This window comes from Lipotes vexillifer, unplaced genomic scaffold, assembly GCF_000442215.2.
Source record: "Lipotes vexillifer unplaced genomic scaffold, Lipotes_vexillifer_v1.1 scaffold1325, whole genome shotgun sequence".
Lineage (NCBI taxonomy): Eukaryota > Metazoa > Chordata > Mammalia > Artiodactyla > Lipotidae > Lipotes > Lipotes vexillifer.
In genome coordinates this window covers 311,894-334,200 of record NW_006781704.1, presented here as the reverse complement: position 1 = coordinate 334,200, position 22,307 = coordinate 311,894, and the positions used below count along the sequence as shown (strand labels likewise).

Here is a 22,307-nt window from a genome sequence, read left to right as displayed (position 1 = left end):
AATGCCCTTAAATATGTGCATCAGATACCTGTGCTTTTCCGCCATACCCAGCTAACAGTTCATTTATAGTCAGAAGCTGAGTTAACAACACTCAGCAATGTATCAGTGAGACCAGGCTGCTTACTATTGAATATGTAAATCGCATAGATTGTGCCGACCCCCGCTCTGCCAGAGCTGCAGAGGCTGCCATTTCAGCAGCTGTTGTTCTGCATCCTTTCTTGTGAGGTGTCCAGAGAGACACTCATTATTCTAATGCTCTCCTGATGCACAGTGACTTATGATTTTCACTCTTCATGAAGCCTGAAGCACCTCATTGCTGATTATAGAGAGGAGCTGGGCACAGATTGAGAGTTGAGTTCAGAGAAGTGTCTTCTATGTGTGTACTTCTCTGAGAACGATTTTATAGCTTTTGCTGTGACCGTTACTGTAGGCTGGATGTCGATGTCATAATCTGGAGTCCCTCCTGTCTCATTTTTGGGTGTGGTGATGTTGAATTTCCTCTGTACTTGAACTGCGATAGTAGTCTGTCTAGCTAATGTCAGCACACCTACAGAGCATCCTGACTGGTCCTTTTCTGCCCTCTTCTCTCATCCTCACCAAAGCTCCCAGGCATACAGGGGTAGGAGTACCCTGGCTTCTTAACCTAGTTGCAGAAACACAGAAGATATACCATAAGTATGTGGCGAAAATGATGAAATAAAGGACATTAGGAAAACCTCTTTTGTTTTTAGTGATCTCTCACCACATATTGCCAAGCATCTGGGGGGGATGCAGAACTGACCAAGGTTCCAGAGTTCCACAGAGCGAAGAATATTAATGCTGCACAGCTATGGAACATTTAATTGAATTTAGCCAATTTGAACACTGTCATAAGAAATAACTCTTTAAAGCCAAACATGGTCTGTGACCAGCAGCGTTGGTATCATGTGGAAGGTTGTTAGAAATGCAGAATCTTGGGGCCTCCTGCAGATCTGCTGAAGCACAATGTGATGTACATTCAGTAGGATCCCCAGTGACTTAAGCACACATTAAAGTCCGAGACCGTTATGTTAAACACTTAAAATGTCAGACATTCTACAATAATTAAAGAGCTTGGGCTCTAGAATCACACATGTGGGATCAAATCCTAGCCACACCACACATTCCTCACTAGCTGTGCACCACTGAATGAGTTGTTTAGACGCTCAAAGCTTGGGTTTCCACAAGTGTGAATTAGAAATAGGAGCCCTTCCAAAAAAAGGATAGGCAAACTGATTATGAAATTGTCACACACACACAAAAAAAATAGGAGCCCTTCCCATCTCATCAGGCTGTTGTGAACACTAATGTGAGATAATATAGTTAAAGAATCTTCAATAAAATGCCAGTAGGCATTATTATATTTGTAATAATTATTAATATTATTTTCATTATAGAATAAGAAATATTGCAAATAACTTGAGATCAGTGTAAGAAAGTGAAGATAAATTCAATATGAGGCCATTATGTTCCTCTTAACAATACTACAACAGACTATGATTTCATTTTGGGGGTACTTTATTTCTAACTCTGTGTCCCAATATACATATGTACTTTTTTTTTTATAATTTATTTTATTTATTTTTGCTGTATTGGGTCTTCGTTTCTGTGCGAGGGCTTTCTCTAGTTGTGGCAAGCGGGGGCCACTCTTCATCGCGGTGCGCGGGCCTCTCACTATCGCGGCCTCTCTTGTTGCGGAGCACAGGCTCCAGACGCGCAGGCTCAGTAGTTGTGGCTCACGAGCCTAGTTGCTCCGCGGCATGTGGGATCCTCTCAGACCTGGGCTCGAACACGTGTCCCCTGCACTAGCAGGCAAATTCTCAACCACTGCGCCACCAGGGAAGCCCCGTATGTACATATTTTTAAAATGTAAATAAACAGAATAAATTTTCACATAGTTTCATATAAAATTCTATATTACTCCTGCCTTGAATGCCTGCATATCTCCCTTAGCTCATCTGTCTTGATCTTATTTAATGTTGTACAGCCCTTTGTGCACTTCTGATCTCTACCATTTTCTTTCCCACCTCCTACTCGTTTAACGTTTAATATATGCCATTCATCTTCTGTGAGTCTGATTTCTTTCCTCTGACTAGATTGTAAGGTGTCTTGGGGAGTCTTGCACAGAATAGCCACTCAGTAAATATTAACAGATGTTATGCCTAGATTCAAGTCCTAGCGATTGTAGGAGCTGAGTAGCATTGATTAATATTTCTGGAAATAGTAGAAAAATAGAGGCATATATGTTGGACAGAAATCTGCAAAACAGTAAGGTCACTGTGTGAAATGCACGGGCACGTACACATTTCACTGAACTTGAGAAAATCCATCTTGTTTGGAGATGTTCTTAGTTTCCAGTTGAATCTAGGTAATCGAGAAATAAAGTTTACTTGACAATTCTATTAAAGACATGAATTTGACATTCACTATTTTTTGTGTTTCTAGAGTCAAGGAATAATGTTATAACTGATAAGCCATTGAACTTCTTGTACATTTGAAAAATAGCATAACATAGTGGTTGACAGAATTAACTTAGAATCCCAAGCTAAGTTCACTTCTCAGACTTGTCACTTAAAAATTGTGTAACTTTGGCCAAGTTCTTTTACCTCTTTGTGCTTCAGTTTCTTCATGTGCAAATTGAGGGTAATAATGAAAATTTTATGCAGTTGTTGGAAGGACTGAGTTAATGTATTTCAAAAACTTAGTTTAGTGCCTGTCACACAGAAGGTGCTTTGTGTGTAATGTAGAACTATGCATTACAGGTGTGGTCTTTGCGTTCATGGACTGTATCAACAGTGCAGTAGAGGAAACAGGCAATCACAGTGAAGTTATCTACGTTTGTCTATACTATTGGCCTTGTTAATATAAACTTCACAAATCTATTATATTGTTTTAGGCACACTTATTTTCTTTTAAAAAAACCTAACTCAGGGCTTCCCTGGTGGCACAGTGGTTGAGAGTCCACCTGCCGATGCAGGGGACACGGGTTCGTGCCCTGGTCCGGGAAGATCCCACATGCCGCGGAGCGGCTGGGCCTGTGAGCCATGGCCGCTGAGCCTGCGCGTCCGGAGCCTGTGCTCTGCAACGGGAGTGGCCGCAACAGTGAGAGGCCCGCGTACCGCAAAAAAAAAAAAAAAAAAAACCTAACTCACACAAATATTTAATGAAGAATTTAACCTCTTTTCCTATCTCTAACTTTCTTTATTAACTTTTTAATGTAAATTTCTTCTTCTGGAAAATGGGTAAGACAAGTATTCTATAGGAATTGGCTTAATTACCTACTGTTTATCATGCATTTTGATACTGTTGGAAAAAACATTTAAAAGTGAAAGCATTGTAGTTTTAGATCTATGAATATTTAATGGAATTTAATGGTCTCCAATTCCTGAATATTATGAAAGGATTTATTAATAAAATATTTCCTTTGGACATCTCATCAAAAACAGCTTAGCATTTATTTGACAATATCTAGTATGTTAACAGTATCAACATTGCCTCTTTTACATAAATATCTAATTTAATCATTTAATCATTTTTTTCTCCATTTCTCAGAAAAAAAAGAAAAAGAGGAGGGAAGAGGGAGGTATTTATGGTAGATGAAATTTAAGGTAAATGACATGACCAGAATTATATAGTTCTCCAGTGTCAACATTTATACTGAGATCTCTTAACTCCAAGCTCAATTTTTTTTTTTATTCTATACATTGTTATAAAATCTCTTTTTGGTTTAGTCTTTCATGCTTAAAAATAGGACTTGTAATCAAGCATTAATCAGTGCTATAACAGTCGTATAGAAATTCATATCATAATGAGATTTCTAAGTGGAAAGTAAGTAAACACTAGTGCATTATAAGTACTTATATGACAATTGGCCTTATTTTCTTATAGCCCCCAAAAAATAGCTTGATTTTTTAATTAGAATTTAAAGTTTGTTCAGATCCCTACAGGAGCCTGCAGGTGTGCTAGTTAAGAGCACAGGCTTTGAAATCCATTCAGGTCCAGGATGGATGACTTTGGACAAGTTATGTAGAATTTTTAAAAATTATTTATAAAATTATTATTTGTAAGAATTATTTGTAAAATATCAATACATACCTTGTAGGGTTGTTATAAGGATTATACATATTATGTATTACACATTATGTATTACACATTTTTTAGTATTACATATTTGTATTACATATTTTATATATTTCTTAGTAGATTATCTGACCCATGTAAACATCCCTTTCAATATTTATTTTGTACAAATAAAAACAATATTAACAAAAAGCCAAATTATGATTCAAAAGCATATTTAATCAGATAAGAATAAGCTAGGCTCCCTGTAGGTTAAACCAATCTCTCAGTATTCATTATTTTTATAAGGCAAGGTGGAATATCCATTCATTGCTATGAGCTACAGTAGTAGCTGGAAGAATACAGAGAATTGCTTAGGGGAGGGATAGTGTTTTATTCATCTATAGACCTCTGTGACCAGCAAAATTCATTTGGCTATGAATAGTTTTAGAAGGGGAAAAAAGTGTTGTGCGGTTTTTTTCCCCCAACATCACTGTCCCTCAGACACTGAATGTTTGATATATGGTACAAAAACCACCACATTACAGAAGTGATTGATGCCACATAGCATGTCCGTTTCCAGTTCAGAGGAAAGAAACTTCCTTGTGCCTACAGTTAGAAATACTCAGTGGTGTGACATAAGTGATCAAAAACTAACCAGCCTTTTTAAAATGTTTCTTCTTAACCACGTCCAGATTCCTCCAAAGGACCTCAACCATCTTCAGGTGTGAGTGGCAGCACACAGCCCCCTGGCGCCGCTGGGCAGCCCCCGGCCTCGGCCATCCCGTCCCCAAGCGCCAGCAAGCCGTGGCGCAGCAAGTCCATGAATGCCAAGCACAGCGCCACCTCCACCATGCTGACCGTGAAGCAGTCGAGCCCAGGCACCTCTCCCACACCATCTGCAGACAGACTGAAGCCCCCTGCCTCGGACGGGGGCAGAGCAGCTCCCTCGGGACAGAAATCCATGCTTGAGAAGTTCAAGCTGGTCAATGCCCGGACTGCTTTACGCCCCCTGCAGCCTCCCAGTTCAGGACCCAGTGATGGTGGGAAGGAGGACGATGCCTTTTCTGAATCTGGTGAAATGGAAGGCTTTCACAGTGGTCTGAATAGCGGCGGCTCAACAAATAGCAGCCCCAAAGTGTCACCGAAATTAGCCCCTCCAAAAGCTGGAAGCAAAAATCTCAGCAATAAAAAGTCTTTGCTACAGCCAAAGGAAAAAGAGGAAAAGAACAGGGACAGAAATAAAGTTTGCACTGAAAAACCAGTCAAGGACGAGAAAGATCAGGTGGCAGAGACGGCTCCAAAAAAGACCTCTAAAATTGCAAGCTTCATCCCAAAGGGCAGCAAGACGACAGCAGCCAAGAAGGAAAGCTTAATCCCCTCTTCCAGTGGGATTCCAAAACCGGGCTCAAAGGTGCCAACAGCAAAGCAAACTGTTTCACCGGGAAGCTCAACAAGCAAAGAGTCTGAAAAATTCAGGACTACCAAGGGAAGCCCTTCCCAGTCCTTCCCTAAGCCCGTAACGACTGAGAAAGCAAGCACATCCAACTGCCCTGCTCCTTTGGAAGGAAGGGAAGCTAGCCACGCCTCTCTGGCGGGTTCCTGTGCTGGGTCAGCAGCGCAAGGCAGTGGGCAGAGCGTGGGAAATGGTGCTGTCCAGCTCCCTCAGCAGCAGCAACACAGCCACCCAAATACTGCCACCGTGGCTCCATTCATTTATAGGTAAGGCGAGCTCCGTTGGTCCACAGCTGTAAACACTGACAGGTCCGCATACTCAGAGTATACATAATAAGGAAGGTTGCGGAGTCCTATTTCACATAGTCATTTTGAAACAGTGTTTCATTCTGGAGAGAGAGGCCTAGAATTAAAATTTTTAAAAGAAAGCCTCCCATATCCTCCAATGTATTAGTCCTCATCTCCTTCCCCTCCCCCCCTCCCCTCCCCCCAACTCAAGAACCGAGGCCCTTGAAAGTTAACCTACTTGCCATCAAAGGCAAAATAGAACCCAGATGTCATGACTTTTCCCTGTGTCTATTACTTTTACTGCTATTATTTCTATTATTAGTCTTTTAAAATAATTCTCATTTTTATAGAGTGTAGAGATATTTTTGTTTTCACCCATGAGAAAAAGTAAACCATAATGGTTAAGGGGGCACGCTCTGGGATCAGGCAGATATAGACTTAATGCCCAGCTCTGCCACTTACCAGCTATATGCCTTTGGACAAAGAATTTAACATCTCTTAGTCTCATTTTCAGCTGTGAAATAGAAATAATAGTATCTACCTTGTAGAGTTAGGAAGAATAACAGGCATAATGCATATAAGATGCTTATTGTATATTGTGGCACATTGTATATGTTTGTTAACTGTTGTTTATAAGGCGTTCCTTTCCCAACATAAAATTTATATTAATTTTCACAGCTAGGCCTGTTGTTTCCAGGCAAAAATAATAATCTATATAATTTTATATTTAACTTTATTAATTTTTGGTTATATATTTATATTATTTTTCATTTATTAAAATACATAGCACATGCTATATTTAAAAATATATATCCTACTAAACAGTTGTAAAAAGAACACATTTTGCCTATTGTCTTGTGGTAAGTTTTACTCGATTAGGACTATGTCAGTGCTGCTGTGTCTCCATTTTTATCCACTGTCCTTTCAGTGAAGAGGTGGCTAGGAAGGAATAATGCCTGTGACTTTGGCAGGTGTACAGTTCATCAACAGGAGAAACAGGATGTAGGATCTGCTGCAAATAGGAAAAGGTCACGATTATATAGTTTCAAATTTTATTAAATTTATTAAATATGTGAGTTTTTAAGTAAAGAAAATAATTATAATGATTTGTTTTCCCTCAGTGAAAAACCTAAGTGCTTTAAGTGATATTTTCTGGGGCTTTATATATTCATCCACACAAATGTATAATTATTGAATTTCAGGTCTACCTCAAATAGCTACCTCATTTAAGGCTGCTATTCTGACTTTAATAGCAAAAATTCATTTAAAACCTTTGTATCTGCATCACATGGTGTTACCGAGCCCAAGCTTGCTCTGCTTGCCACATGACAGGCCAATAAATCAGGAGATGAGTTGTTGGGGCAAGGAATAACGACTTTAATCAGAAAGCCAGCAGACCGAGAAGATGGCACCCTAGTCGCAAAAAAACATTTTCCCTCAGTCCGCATTCTCTGGGCTCTTTTTCTACAGAGAAGGGGGAGGGGGAGGGGCCCACTGCAGTGCCAGCCAATGGCTGAGTGTGACCACTAACAGTCAGTTGCTCATCGACAGTTGCTCACTAAGCGTCGCTCGCTTGGGGGAGGGGCCCAGTGCGACACCGACCAATGGCTGAGGGGGACTGCTCTAAGTCACTCCTGTCCCACCTGTATTACAATGGGAGTCTGCAGATCCTTCTAGCTCCAGAGACCCTATCTGACAAAGGAGAATTTCAGATGTCAAAATCATAATCCACGTTTCAAAAATATAAGAAAAAATTATAAACTTCAAAATATGTCATACTCAGCACACTTGTCACTCTCAGATGTATTCTGTAAGAACATCAGTCATTTCAAATCACCATGGATGAATTTCACAGGAAAGTATAAATCTAAGCAAAAAGAATACATCCACCAGTTTAGCAAGCTTCTTTCTATAAGTAGCAGCAAACTTCTTTGGTTGTTTGCAATAACATATCCAGTGGGTACAGATTTAGTGATTTTCATTTGACAGTGTAACCTTTGCTATCTGAAAGAGGAAGCAGCACAGTTTAGAGGTTAAAGTGTGAATCAACCATGTGACTGCCAAATTCTCCAGCCTCTTTGAGTTTCTTTTTGCCCTGTTTAAAATGGAGATTATACAAGTGTGGTAATATAGCCAAGTAGCTAGGATTACAGGCTGTAGAGTCCGTTTGCTCTACCATGGTTCAGAAACTGCACCTTGTATTATTGAGACAATGGCCCCAAGAGCCAGGTTGCCTGGGTTGGAATCTTGATGACACCATTTATTAGTCATGTGACTTTGTGTAATGCATTTAAAGACTCTTGAGACTCAATTTTTATAATCTGTAAAATGGAGATGATAATAATAGAAGCTTCCTCATAAGGCAGTTTTGAAGATTAAATGAGTTGATATTTATACAGGGTTCAGAACAGTACCTGCCACACAGTAAATGACCTTCCCCAGACTTCAGTTTCTAATTCTGTAAAGTGTGGTAGAAGAATATCTACCTAATTTGGTTGTTTTAAAGATTAATTAAATAAGGCAATCTTGTGTAAAGTCTTCAGCACAGAGCCAGATTCAGAATAAATTGCTTATAAATGTCAGTAATTATTTGTTTTATTATCAATAATATAAAGTAGTTGAAAATAAATAAAACCATCTAATAAGAAATGTCACATCATAGTCTACATATGAGGAAAAGGTTGCTTGGAGTCTTTTATAAATTCAGAATAATTTTATAAGTGATAATATAAATGCTCTTAAGGTTGAGTAGTCAATATTCAAGTTTCTTAACTGTCAGTGAAAGAGATATCGTAGAGTCATGTCATTTGGCTTATGTGACCCCTGATGTCCTTTCCACTCTGACTACTCCAACACCATTTAAGAATTTCTCTTGCAAAATCCCTGGCAGACTTTTCTGGAGGTGCTAATCATTTGATGCAATAATAGTAATAATTTACTATTTTATAATGGTTTTTGTTGAGTGCTTACTTAGTACAAGTCTGTATTACAAAATTTATGTTCATTTTTTCATTTAAACTGTGTCATCAACCCATGACAAGGGAATGTTACCCCATTTTACAGAGATGAAGAAGCAGCGATTTCAAGGCAGAATAATGATAATCTCTTACAGTCACAGGCCTGGCAGGAGTTTGCCTTTGAATCCATATATGCCTGAGTCTGTAGTGTGCCCTCCTTTGCTTAGCAGTTCTTGCTGTATGTGTAGAAATAAGAGGTATTGTTACTAGGAAAATTCTGGCTGGGAAAATGTCAATAGCAGATTTGTAGATATCGTAATCAGAATTCATTTATATTGGGAAATAATTGCTTTTAAGTAGAATAACTTTAAAATACATATATATGTATGTATATGTATAAACATACATACATTTGATATTTAAAGAAAATTAAATAACCTCTGTATAATGGGAAGATCCATGGGTGATGGTGATATTTTTCCCCGGTTCTCAGCCCACTTCTAGGTCATGCTGGTTATTAATTATTCCTTCTGGGACCTTATTATATGCTTCATAATACTCTTTCTTGAAAATTGAATGTTCAAAGTCCTATAAATATAATGTTGAGTTCTGGACGTTAATGAATTTCATTTTAGTCCTACTTCCTGCACAGTGCAAGGATATTCTACATTAAGTTTTTATAACTCATTTATCACTACTATGTGATAAAAGTAGTTTTGAATTGGGCATATCTTTATCCATTTAATGAGTGGATATAACTAAAATCAAAGGTGAAAACTTTAAGAAGATTTTAACTCACTATAAGAAGTTCCCAATAAGTAGACCTGTGTGAATGGAATAGCCTGCCTTTTTTAAGTGATGCAGGTGGCTACCGGAGATTGTTAAGAAGCGATACAGTGACCAGTTGCCATAGTTTAACTTAAGGGAATTCACCAAATATCTTTTTTCTTTTATGTGCTCATCACTCATTCTGCAAATACTATGTAATAAGAATTACAAAGAGTAAAAAAAGAAAAAATATCTGCTCTCTGGGAGCTCAGTTTTATTGGTGATAATGAAAAGAATTTAATCAAGAACTTAAAACATCACTGCTGTCGTGGAAGTGTATGCAACAGATAAGGTAGAAGAGTCTTCCTGAATTTTACATGAGGGCGGAGTCAGTGTATGCATTCAGAAGATCTAAGAGAAGAGATGAGACTTAAAGGATGAGTTAGAATTTGTCAGGTGGAAGGAGGAATGTTATGGCATCATCCAAATTTGACATTCTACAATTTTACGATCCAAGCATGTTGGAAAAAATAACAGGCAAATTACGAAGTGCTATGCAAAATGCTAGTAACTAAAACTGCTAAAGACTAGAGGTTAGAATTCATGATTACTTGAATGGGAGACTAGGAAGAAAATTTGGAATGAATCCATACTTTGTTCTCTTTCGCTCACTCCTTCCCAACACATCTTATTTTTGGCTAGTCCTATTGACTCTCGCTGCAAAACATACCCTCAGTTGGGCATTTCCTTCCATTTCTACCCTGCCTTCCCCTGATCATGGCACCACCAATTTTCACCTAGTTTCCAACGAGTCTTCCAGCATTCACTTTTGGTCCTTTCCAGTAGCGTCCTTCACACAGCAGGGGCTCTAATCTTCTAAAAGTATAAATTGTATGTCATTTAAATTCATGAGACCATCTACTGGATTTACATTACACTTGAAAAGTAAAACCTAAGCATTTTACCAAGCCCTACAAGTTCCTACATAATCCGGCCCTCTCTCTAGCCCTTAAACTACGCTCACTGCCTCCCTGCCTTCATTCTGTTTCTTAACAAACTAACCTGTCCTGCTTTGGGGACTTTGTCATAGATGTTCTCTCTGTGTATAAGGACTCTCTTCTGGATCAGAGCAGCCTCCTGGGGCTTCCCTGGTGGCGCAGTGGTTGAGAGTCCGCCTGCCGATGCAGGGGACATGGGTTCGTGCCCCCTGTCCGGGACAGGTCCGGGAGGATCCCACATGCCGCGGAGTGGCTGGGCCCGTGAGCCATGGCTGCTGAGCCTGCGCGTCCGGAGCCTGTGCTCCGCAACGGGAGAGGCCACAACAGTGAGAGGCCCGCATACCGAAAAAAAAAAAAAAAAAAGCAGTCTCCTTCTTCTCATCAGAACTCTGCTTACATGCTACTTCTTCACACAAGCTGTTTCCAAACATCTAGTCTGAAGGAACACTCACAATGCCTCTTGCCAGAATTATACGCCATTGTCCCCTTGTATTATATTCATAGAGTTTATCACCGTCCACTGGGTTTTTGTTTACTTATTAACAAGTGTGATTTCAGCCACCTCCGACTATAACATAAACTCATTGAAAAACAAGTATCTTCTCTTTTTTTATTTAGTAGCGTAATTGCCCAGGACAGAGCCTACCTACAATAGGAACCAAATAAAAATTGTTGAATGAAACACCATCATCATGGGTTAGACTCATCAGCTATAGAAGAATAGAAACACTACCAAAAATGTACAGTGGAATAAGAAAAATTCAGAAGTCTTTTATTCCTATAAATGGTAGGGTTTAGTTGAAATATAAATGGCTTTAAAATGTTTATAGAATGAAACCATATCTTCTCTTCGGGACCTTTATTCACTTATTCTTTTCCTCTTTCGACTACCTACTAAATACATTTACTGTGTAAGGCATCAGGATTAGAGTGAAACATCACACATCCCATATGTTATTTCCCTTCCATGGTCCACAATGTAGTAGGCAAGAGACTGACTGAAACATGACTACAGAATGAAGCAGGAAATGTAAACCTCCCAAGCAGTGAACCAGATTTGGTATACCGAGACTTCAAAACATGGAAAATGACCGCTAGCTGTTGGAATCAGAGAAAGTGGCACTTAAGCTGAATTCTGAAAGAGAAGTGGGATTTGGGCATTCGGAGATGAGGGGGCCAGGAAAGGAAATGTAAGACTAAAGGAACCAAATAAATAGGCTAAACACAAGATGTGTAAGGTGGTTGGCAAGGAGATCAGCTTTCCTGGAAAATGAAGATTGATTGGAGCCTGATTGTAGTAGGAATTCTTCTTTTTTTTTTTTTAACATCTTTATTGGAGTATAATTGCTTTACAATGGTGTGTTAGTAGAAATTCTTGAATGTCAAGAACTTGGACTTTGGGTGTGTGTGTGCAGCGCAATCTGGAAAATTACTATGTCTTTATTGTGTAAATGAATTGTTAGTGGGAGAGGTCAGGGTAGGATACACCAGGTTCAATGGCTGGATGAAGAAGAAATTTACAGACTTTCAGAGTTAGATTTGTTAAGACTTGAGTTAGAGGTACCAATTATAGCAAGGAAAGAAAGGTAAAGAGGAAGAGCATAGTTAAGAAGAAAAAGCCTCCTTTTCCTTGTTCCTCTTCTTTCTTGGTGTCTGCCCTTTATGCTGTATTCTTCAAACTTGCTTTCCTTGCCTGGAGTTCAAAAATTGTTACCTCAGCTCCTCTGGACCTTCAAGATTGCCTCCCCTCCTTTGATGTGCCATTTTTTTCTTCCATTGTTTTTACTTTCACTGCTTCACGGCTGTATTTCTTGTGCTTGCAGAAATATGTGAAGTAAAGTTGTGAAGTGATTCCTTAGTCAAGGAGGAAAGAAAAAGATGTGCACCTCAGTCTCTAAACCTCAGTCTTTTTGACAGCCCCCAATAAATTTCAAAATAGCTATTAACCAGATTCATAACTTGCTAGTTTGAGGTCTACATGCTCTTTGTTATTTTCTGACCATTTGTAGTAAATATCAAGAAATCAGTGCATCGGACATAACGCAAACATCTAAAGGCAAAGGGAGAGAATCAGGGTGAGGACAGTTCACAGAAGAGAAAAAAGGAACCCAACCTTTAGATAAGGCAAAACATTGTTAAACAGAGAAGAAAATCATTGTGCTTCTTAAACCCATTAATTAAATATAAGCAGAAAGCCTCTGTACACACTTGATTTGTAAAATTAGGTCAAAAAAGTCTGAATTTAGAGGTTTCCTTTTGTTACTCATATGTATATGTGTATATATAATTGGTATAATATGATGTGTCTTACATAACAGCATCAGGGGTTCTCAGGAAAGATTTTTGTTGTAACAGTTTTTGTGAGATTTCAGATTTACCTAGAAAGTGACATGGAAAATTGGCCCTTGAATATATTATATTCTGAAAGGCAAAGAATACAAAACATTAGTTTTGAAAATGCTTACTCACATGGTTTTAAGTTTGGCTTATTTGTTGAACCAGTAGATTCAGTAGGAGGATCTGTGAGTCTATGAAGTTTGAAACGTGGAGCATAGAACCGTCTTGCAGATAAAGCTTTTGTAAGCCCTGCAGCTATTATTACAGATTATACTGCAATTGTGGTTTTATGTGAACTGGGCATAATTGGTTATCAGCACAAACTAAAGCTTACTGAATGCTCGTCTTGCAAACTTGTCTTTTGCTGGGTTGGATATATATCTGTGCATTGGGTAGCAGTTTAAGCTCCCTCACGCAGCAGTATTTTTAAGCTGGAATGCAGAGCCAATGCTGGAAGAGGGTCTGTTGTATAGAAGACTGCTATGAGTTGGCATTCTCCCCACAGAGAAGCTTGATAAACTGCCCTTTCTGTATTTAGCTTACGAGGTTCAGCGCCAGATTGCCCAACCAAACCACAACTGTTTCTTTTTTCTGTATTTTATCTCCTCTTGGAAAAGCTGTTAGCGTTATGGAAAATTTGCAAGAATTGTACAAAGAACTCCCATATACATTTAACTCAGAGCCCCCAGAGACCTTTTTCAAGTTTCACAAATTGTCCCAGAGATAGCATTTTTAGCGATTCAGGATGAACGTTGTACCCAGTCGTCATGTCTTCCTAACATCCCTCGATCTGGAACAGTGCTTTAATCTTTCCTTGACTTCCGTGACATTGATATGTTGAAGGCAAGCATTTTATAGACTGTTTCTTAATGTGGATTTGTCTGATATTTTCTCGTGATTGCAGAGATATATAGATATATAGATATATAGATATATAGATATAAATGTATATATATTTATATATATATAATGTCACAGAAATGATACTGTGCTTTTTCCATTGCCTTCCTGTCAGGTATCAACATTATTGATATTCCCCATTTTGGTGGTGTTGAATTTGATTGCTTGATTGGGATGATGTTTGCCACAGTTGATCTGCTTTCACCCATACGTTTTAGCATCCACTGAGGTTTCTTGCCTAAATTAATAGTTTACTCCAATGGATGTCATGTGATTTCTAATTCCATTATTCCTTCTGCATTTATGCCTTGCCATTCAACTTTAAGAAAATGATGTCCCTTTCTTATTTTTCTCCTCCTCCTTTTCCTTCTCCTGTGCTCTTTCTCTCTCCCTCTCTTTGAATTTTGTGGACCAATGGATTCCTGTTGTCTTCAGTGGATTATAATCCATCAATATGACTATTTATTTTGATGTTTAGAATTTCCCAGATTTGGCTGTTGGGATCCCCTTCAAGCTGGCTTCTGCCCCATTATTCTTTGAGAACTTTGTTTCTTTTTGGCTCAAGGTAATCTAGGTTCACCTTGTTCTCTCACTGCCTTGGCTTCAGCTTTTATCTAAGGTGCCCTGATTTCTTTTGTGAAGAGTAATATTTAGGAACCAGATCTCACTGCTCCTAGCTTTCCTAAATAGCAAAATATATGTATGTATACACACACACACACACACACACACACACACACACACACACTCATACAGACACACACATATTTTTAAACCTATTTCCTTTTTTAAAAATTAATTAATTAATTAATTAATTTTTGGCTGCGTTGGGTCATCGTTGCTGCACGTGGGCTTTCTCTAGTTGCGTACAGTGGGGACTACTCTTGATTGGGGCGTGCGGGCTTCTCATTGCGGTGGCTTCTCTTGTTGTGGAGCACGAGCTCTAGGCTCACGGGCTTCAGTAATTGCAGCACGCGGGCTCAGTAGCTGTGGCTCGTGGACTCTAGAGCGCAGGCTCAGTAGTTGTGGCTCACGGGCTTTGTTGCTCCGTGGCATGTGGGATCTTCCCAGATCAGGGCTCGAACCCGTCTCCCCTGCATTGGCAGGCGGATTCTTAACCACTACGCCACGAGGGAAGTACCTACACACATATTTATCTCAATATCAACGAGCTATCTATTAGAGAGAGAGAGAGATGGGTATATAACCGTAAATTCACAGTGCCTCCAATTCCAAATCAAAACACAGAGTTTATGCTTGCTTTCTCCTTTCCATACTTGCACCTTCCTTTGTCAGCTGAGAAACCTGGCTCCCATTATACTCAATACGTTTTCTTATTTGCTCAGCCCCCCGACCCCCAGCAAACAAATCTAACAAATCTCCCATCCACAGTGGGCTGCTCTTCACTCTGACAGATTCCTGGCCTTGGCCCTGGCTGTCACCTGTCTGCCTTCCCACTAAGAAAGAGAGAGCTGGTTTGGGAAAGCTATTTGTTTTTCTTTCTTTTAGGTTGGGTTTATAAAGCAGGAACTATAAGACCATTAGTTAATGTTGCTGACTCAAACCAGTTTTGTTTGTGTCCACATTTGTGACTAGTATATCCATATCAAGATGAATTCATATGGCTATATTTTTAATATAAACCAATATGCAACACCCCTATTTATGAAATTGGAAATCTGAAGATTGATAGTATCTAGATGGATTGCTGAATTCCTTTAAATGGCATATATAATAGCTTCCTTTTCTTAGGAGTAAAAATTTAAGGTAGTAAAGAGTAAAATTAAGGTTAGGCCATTGGGTATTGTCACATTCAAATACTGTCTGTTAATAACTTAGTGACTAAGCTATCTGTCAGCTAAGGAGACATCACATACATTAACAAGCTCAGTGTTCAGAGACATTTGGATGGAATTAAATTGTAGGGTAGTGGTTAATAAAACAATATTTAGAAGCTTCCAGGTGTAAGTACAGGTTAAGTATCTCCCAGCTTGTTACACAGGGCAAATTATTACATCTCTAGAAGCCTCAATTAATCCACAGCACCTAAATTACAGGTGTCTTAGTCTGTTCCAGCTGCTCTAACAGGAATACCATAGACTAGGTGGCTGAAGCAACAAACATTTATTTCTCATAGTCCTGGAGGCTGGGAAGTCTAAGATCAAAGTGCCAGTAGATTTGGTATCTGGTGAGCTCCTGCTTCCCGGTTCATAGATGACCATCTTTTCACTCTGCCCTCACATGGCAGGAGGGGCAAGGGAGCTCTCCAGGGTCTGTTTTGTAATGGCACTAATCCCATGCATGAGGGCTCTATCCTCATGACCTAATCACCTCCCAAAGGCGCCACCTCCTAGCATCATCACATTGGGGGTTACGTTTCAACACATGAATTTTGGGAGGAAACAGATATTCAGTCCATAGCAACACAATTGTTGTGAAGTTTGAGTGATATGCCCTAGATAAAACACTAGGCATAGTACTTGGCATATAGTAAGTGCACATAAACAGGAACTAGCTTTTATGTTAATTATTGGTGAAACCTAGACCTTTAGCTACTAGGACTCTTAATAACAGACACTAGCACTAGCTTATTAGAACTCTAAATAAATTAAATGGTGTTTTTGCGATGCCCTATCGTACAGTTTCAGTAAGTGCTTATAGCATGTTGACCATGTTGTAAATGCACAGTAAGATATTCTGCACCGGCTGATGTCTTCTAAATATTATGAATCATTTTTTCCTTTTCCCAGTCAATATGAGAGGAATGCAGTATCGGTTTACATGGGAACAGTGAATGATGCCACTGCAATATCTACCTTTTGGTTAGAAAACACTATTGATTCTGAAGTCTTCGTAAATTGTTTTATGAATCAACCCCAAGACCTGTTATTTTACTGGAATGAAGCATGCACAAAAATAGAGGACATGCTTAGAGCCTTCAGAGATTAAACTGAACTTCTTTGATCATTTGTATAAAAGTTAAATCTTTACCAGTTACCTCTGATTGTCCCTCTAGAGACTAAAGTTAAACTCTGATTCCACTTTAACAAATAATGAGGTAGAAATCCTGGAGAAATCGATGTCTTGTAACATATATAGAGCAGGGGATCTGGACCCATTTACATGTGAATACAATCCAAAGATAATTTCTGAGATCTTTTTATAATTATTTGAAGTTTAACTTCACCATGTTCCTTCCCTTGGTCAATCTGTTGCCCTATCATTTCTAATGTAGGTAACTCAGATAGGGAACACTGTGAAACATACACCAAAGAACTTGAAAATATGGTATGAATAAGATTTTCTCTTGTGACCTAAACTAAAAAAAGAAGTTAAAGAACAAATCAGCCAGAAATGTTCACTGCCACATTAAAAAATAAAGTAAAACAAAGGTTTCTAAGACCAAAGTTTGAATACTTTTTTATCAGAGGGTGGGGACTTAGCCAATGGAATTGAGTACTAGACTAGGTTTCATACATTGAGAAAGATAGCCGTACACTGAGAAATATTTTTTAAGATCTGTATATTTGCAGCAAAGAAAAAAGTCTACTCCCAAAACACATTCTGAATATTCTTTTGCTCCATAGAGATTTTCCTAGAGGGAGATGCTCTGCATCTTTATAACTAACATGGCTACAAGTATTCTGGTTCCTGTAATTGTTCTGGTCTTGTTCTAGTAAAAATCAGTTGGCATTGGGCTTTAGACAGCCATCCCAGTGAACTACTTTATGTGACTCAGCATCTGAGAAACCAGTCTGTGAATTCTGAGCCTGTATGACTGTAGGCCAACCCTGGCTCCCAGCCAGTTCACCCAGGCACCATGCCTCTCTGAGGCTTCTTGGCAAGCAGCCAGTAAGCTTTCCCTGGGACGTCCTATCTTACTCCATACTCTCCATTTAAATGGCTTCAGCAAGTAACAATCCTTAGAAATCTTCAGAGAAATTTTTTCCCCTCATTCATGGACATTAGGCTAAGGAATAAGCCAGGGAGGTACAGTGGCTCACAAGAAAAGAGCCCAAGTGGAAGAATAGATGATAACAACTTTAGAAGTGAGTGGGGAGGGGCAATAGACAGGGGACATAGGAGACCGTGGGGACCAGAGAAGAAAAGAAACAGCCCAGAGAGCCGGATATATTCCCCACATTATAATGTTGACCAGAATCCCACATGCCTCAGGAGAATGCCTTTCCAGGCCTTTAGTAATAATAACACTTGAGCACACAATTATTTTGCGAGGAACATATTTTTCTTTGCCTTTTACACATAAGCAAACTGAGGTTCAGAGAGGCTAAGTCACTTAGCAAGGTCACATGAGTTAATAACTGTTTAACGAGAGAGCTAAGTTTTACAACCAAATGCAGAGCATGCACCATTATACCATGCTTCCTTCTATATGTTTTACCCACCAATGACACTATTTTATGATCACTACTGATAAGATTTATTCATTCAGTTATCAAATATTTGCAGAGTGCAGCATATCTGCTAGACATGTGGTTAGGCATTGGGGTGCAATGATGAGCTTAAACATCGAGAATGGACTCTAGTTTGGAGGATGAACATTTATCAAATAATTACACAAATGTCATGTTACGAGAGTATGAAGTGCTCAAGATAGGTACAGGGAGAAATAAGTATTTGTAACTTGGGACTTCACCTGAAAATTTGGGATGGTTCTTTAAGAAAGAATCACTTGAGCTGAGACTTGAAGGGAGAAATTTAATTGGATGTCATGGGAGGAAAATATTCAAGTAGAAAGGACCTGTTGAGGCCAGGAGCTATAGGATGTGGGTAGAAGATTCTTGTGACCACAAGGGAGAGAGGTAAGGGGAGTCCAGTGCAAGATGACACTGGAGAGGCAGACAGAGATCAGACCATGCAAAGCCTCTTAGGCTCCCTAAAGGTTTCACCCAGGGGCACTATGAACAAGGACCAGGTTTGTTGAGAAAATATCACAAGTTCAGTTCTGTACAAGATGGGTTTAAGTTATCTCTGTGATAATCAAGAGGTAATGTCAATTAGACAGTTATGATTCACATCTGGAATTCAGAGAAAAGTTCTGGGTTAGAGTTTGAATTTGGACTTCATGTGTGGTTAGGCAATCACTAATACAATGGGTATGTTTGAGATCATCTGGAGAGACTGTACAATGCAAACTGGAAGAAGCTTAGGATGCTTTGAGGAACCCCCAACCTTTGCCCTTGTTTTTTACTACCGACAACCATGACATTTAATGATTGGGTAAAAGAAGAGAACAAAGAGAAAAAAAGTAGCATCCAGAGAGAATGGGGAACAAACTGGAAAATTTTTATTGTAGAAGCCAAGGACGAGAGTTTCATGAAGGGAGGAATGGTCTGCTATTCTAAATGCTACCAAGATACCAAGGAAGGTGAAGACTAAAAATGTCTGTTGATGTTCACAACATTGACATTTTTACTGGCCTTAATGGTATATCCTGTCATTCAAACAGCATGTCCTCTTCTGAATTTTGCTGTGCTCCTTATATTTAGTTTTAAGTTACAGTAAGCTAGGAGTGTCTGCCAGAAATCACTGGAGGTCAAGGCACAGCTTTGTATGAATTCTTGCATGGCTCTATCTTTCTTTTAATATGTCAATTCCTATATACATACATACATACAGCATATAGTTTTCCATGATTTATTAAAATCCTAATGAGCAAACGTTTCAGTTTTTAGATCCATCAGATAAATAGAAAATATTTCTGGCATCAATGATTACACTTTATTTTCTCTCACACAAAACCAGGCTTTAGAATAAAAGTAACATAGTAAGCGAAAATTGATTTAAAGATATACTGAATTTTTCTTTCACGTATAAATATTCTCTTTAGATTTTTTTAAAGTAAGAAATATTTAGTGATCACTTGCCATGGTCCAAACTCAGTACTAGGAATGGGACTCCAAGCAAATGAGATAACTATAAAGAACAAAGTCCAGTGTACAATGCTGTATTGTCTTGTCTCCTTCTTTCTCTTGTAGTTCACGCTGTGGACTTTCTAAAGATGTGGTGTTTTTGACCAAATATATGTAGATTTTGAAGCTGCATAAGGAAAGATAGTGCCTCTTAAAACATTTGCCTGTGCTTGAAGAAGCAATGCATGAAAATTGGAATATCAAAACGTATGCAGTCCCTCTGTGGAGTGCTTTTTATTTGATTAGACCTACTCTTTACATGTTAATCACACACACAAATACATACCCATGAACATATGTACACAACTATAAAACGTATTATAAAAGGGGGTTGTCAGAATGAGAATTTGTTTTTGATTGACTTTAATTTTTCTGAAATTAAGACATCATAGTGACATTTATAGCCCATAGCAAAGTCAATATTTATTTTATTTATACTTTGTATTTTAGGATATATTTTATAGAATATGCATGGAAAAAATAATTTTAGGGGTGTTTTCAGTGCTTTTATTATCCTCAGAAGAACACAGTTTAGCCAGACTTCCTCTAAGACAGCAAAAAAAAGGAATCCTTTCTAGTCTTTTGCCCAGAAAAAGTGCAGTCAATTATTGGTAATTACAAGCTTTCAAACTTAGAAAAGTCTAAGAAATATGACTTAATACCTCACTACAACTTGGGTTGTATATGAAAAGTAAGGAAATTCTCCTGTAGACAGACAACTTTGGAATGTCCCAGACATAAAGAAATGCTCACTTACCTTCATAGAAAACTTTTAATACATTGATTTCTTCTTGTACTAGAAAACTTTGATGAGTCGCTGGTGACAGTAATTGGTATTTCTGTCTTCTTGGTTAATTTCAGAGCACATTCAGAAAATGAAGGTACCTCTTTACCATCTGCCGATTCCTGTACCAGTCCTACTAAGATGGATTTATCATACAGTAAGACAGCTAAGCAGTGCCTAGAGGAGATATCCGGTAAGTGACCTGATTGGTGGGTAGGTCAAACTCAGAATTTTTATGATCTCTCCATAAGTCTTTTTATTAAATCATATTTATGCTATACTGTTTTCCCTTAGGCATAAATGGACTGTGTACATTTCATGCTTCAGAGATGCTTAGGTATTTGACTATTCTGCTTAGAATGGTCTCTTTGTTGCTCTGTAATGAATTCTGTAAAGAATGGTAGTGCTCTCAGAGGCTGAGATTTTAAGTCATGGTTGCCCTCAGTCTAGTTGAATACTATCAGAGAAGACCTGGAGAATCTTCTATTGTTAATAAGTCAGTTCTTGAATATATCTAGAGATTTAAAAAAATATTAATGATCAGATGGCAATGTAAAATTTCCAAGGCCTCCAACCCTGCTCTGTCTACAGTTCTGTGTTATTTTGAACATTTCTACATAGTGGCTCCAAATGTGTGTTCTGGGAAAAATCTAATTATGGAAATATCTCATTATATATAAATAATGTAAGAAAAATGACATATACATACTCCAGACCCCATTTGTCAGATTCTCAGCTTTAGTCCACTATTTTTCCTAGGATCCGGATAAGCCTAGGCACATATGGAAGCCCTTTGGTATAATTTTATTATATATAGGGCCATATGGACCTATATAATATATAATATAGGAACTAAGTAGGCTCTTAACGTGATATACTGCTTCTAAGGGGAAAGACAGTTTAAGAACATTTTATGCGTTTCCAAGTATAAGAATGCATGGCAGTAGAGGTATGTCTTTTGGTCCAATAAATCTCTGGCTCAGCTCTTATATATTCCTAAGGAAAAAACTAAAAGAACTATTTAAATTTTAAAAATTGCTAGAGTAATCCTAGAACTCAAAGTATTGCTCTGAAGCTCATGAGCATAGCCATATCACAAATTTGGAGGTTAAGAAATTTCCTCACTTCAGCAGACTTGAAACACTTCGGCAAGCATTAGCAGTTACTGCAGTATCCATCAATGGATATTGACAACAATGACAGCACAACATCCCAAGGATTCCTTTTGGAATTAACATCAGTGGTATCATAGGCTTCAGAGTTTTCATGTGGAGATTACAGTGGGCCAGTTCAGGGTAAGGGCAGAAATGGTAATGCAAGGCATAGCTATAGGGATGCTTGTAGATTTTTCAAGCACTTGGAGAAAGTGTTGGTTTTCCGTAGCTCCAGATAGCCCCTTGGTGAATGATGATATGTATCTGTATTGTGACTAGATATTATTTAAACATAGTGTGGAACGTTTCACACATTTCTTTACTCATGCATGTCTTCAATTAGTATCAATATGCCTACAAAGTACTAGAGCTCAAGTCTGTAGGAGAAAATGCATTTAAGTACACTTTGAATTCTAATTTTTATGTGATTTTCACAAAGAAACCTTGTTTTTCTGAAATCAGTATATCGCTTAGTATCTCTGATTGAATCAGTAACCCATGTTTGATCTTTTTTCCTCCAGTTTCTTATTCTTTTGACCATTTAATCATTTTTTATACTTCCAGTTAATATTTCTATTTATGTAAGTCACATCATTATGTTATACACCTTAAACTAATACACTGCTACATGCTAATTATATCTCAGTAAAACTGGA

General features: G+C 38.4%; 1 protein-coding gene across 3 annotated transcripts in view; it reads left to right on the top strand.

Annotated features, from left to right (window-relative positions):
- The window catches only part of NAV3 (neuron navigator 3), a 369,647-nt gene that overhangs the window by 177,617 nt on the left and 169,723 nt on the right, over positions 1-22,307 (top strand). For all 3 annotated transcript variants that reach the window (XM_007454822.1, XM_007454823.1, XM_007454821.1), the window contains exons 8-9: positions 4,773-5,799; positions 20,575-20,690. In XM_007454822.1, the coding sequence (XP_007454884.1) occupies positions 4,773-5,799; positions 20,575-20,690 (1,143 nt within the window). The remainder of the gene's footprint in view (positions 1-4,772; positions 5,800-20,574; positions 20,691-22,307) is intronic.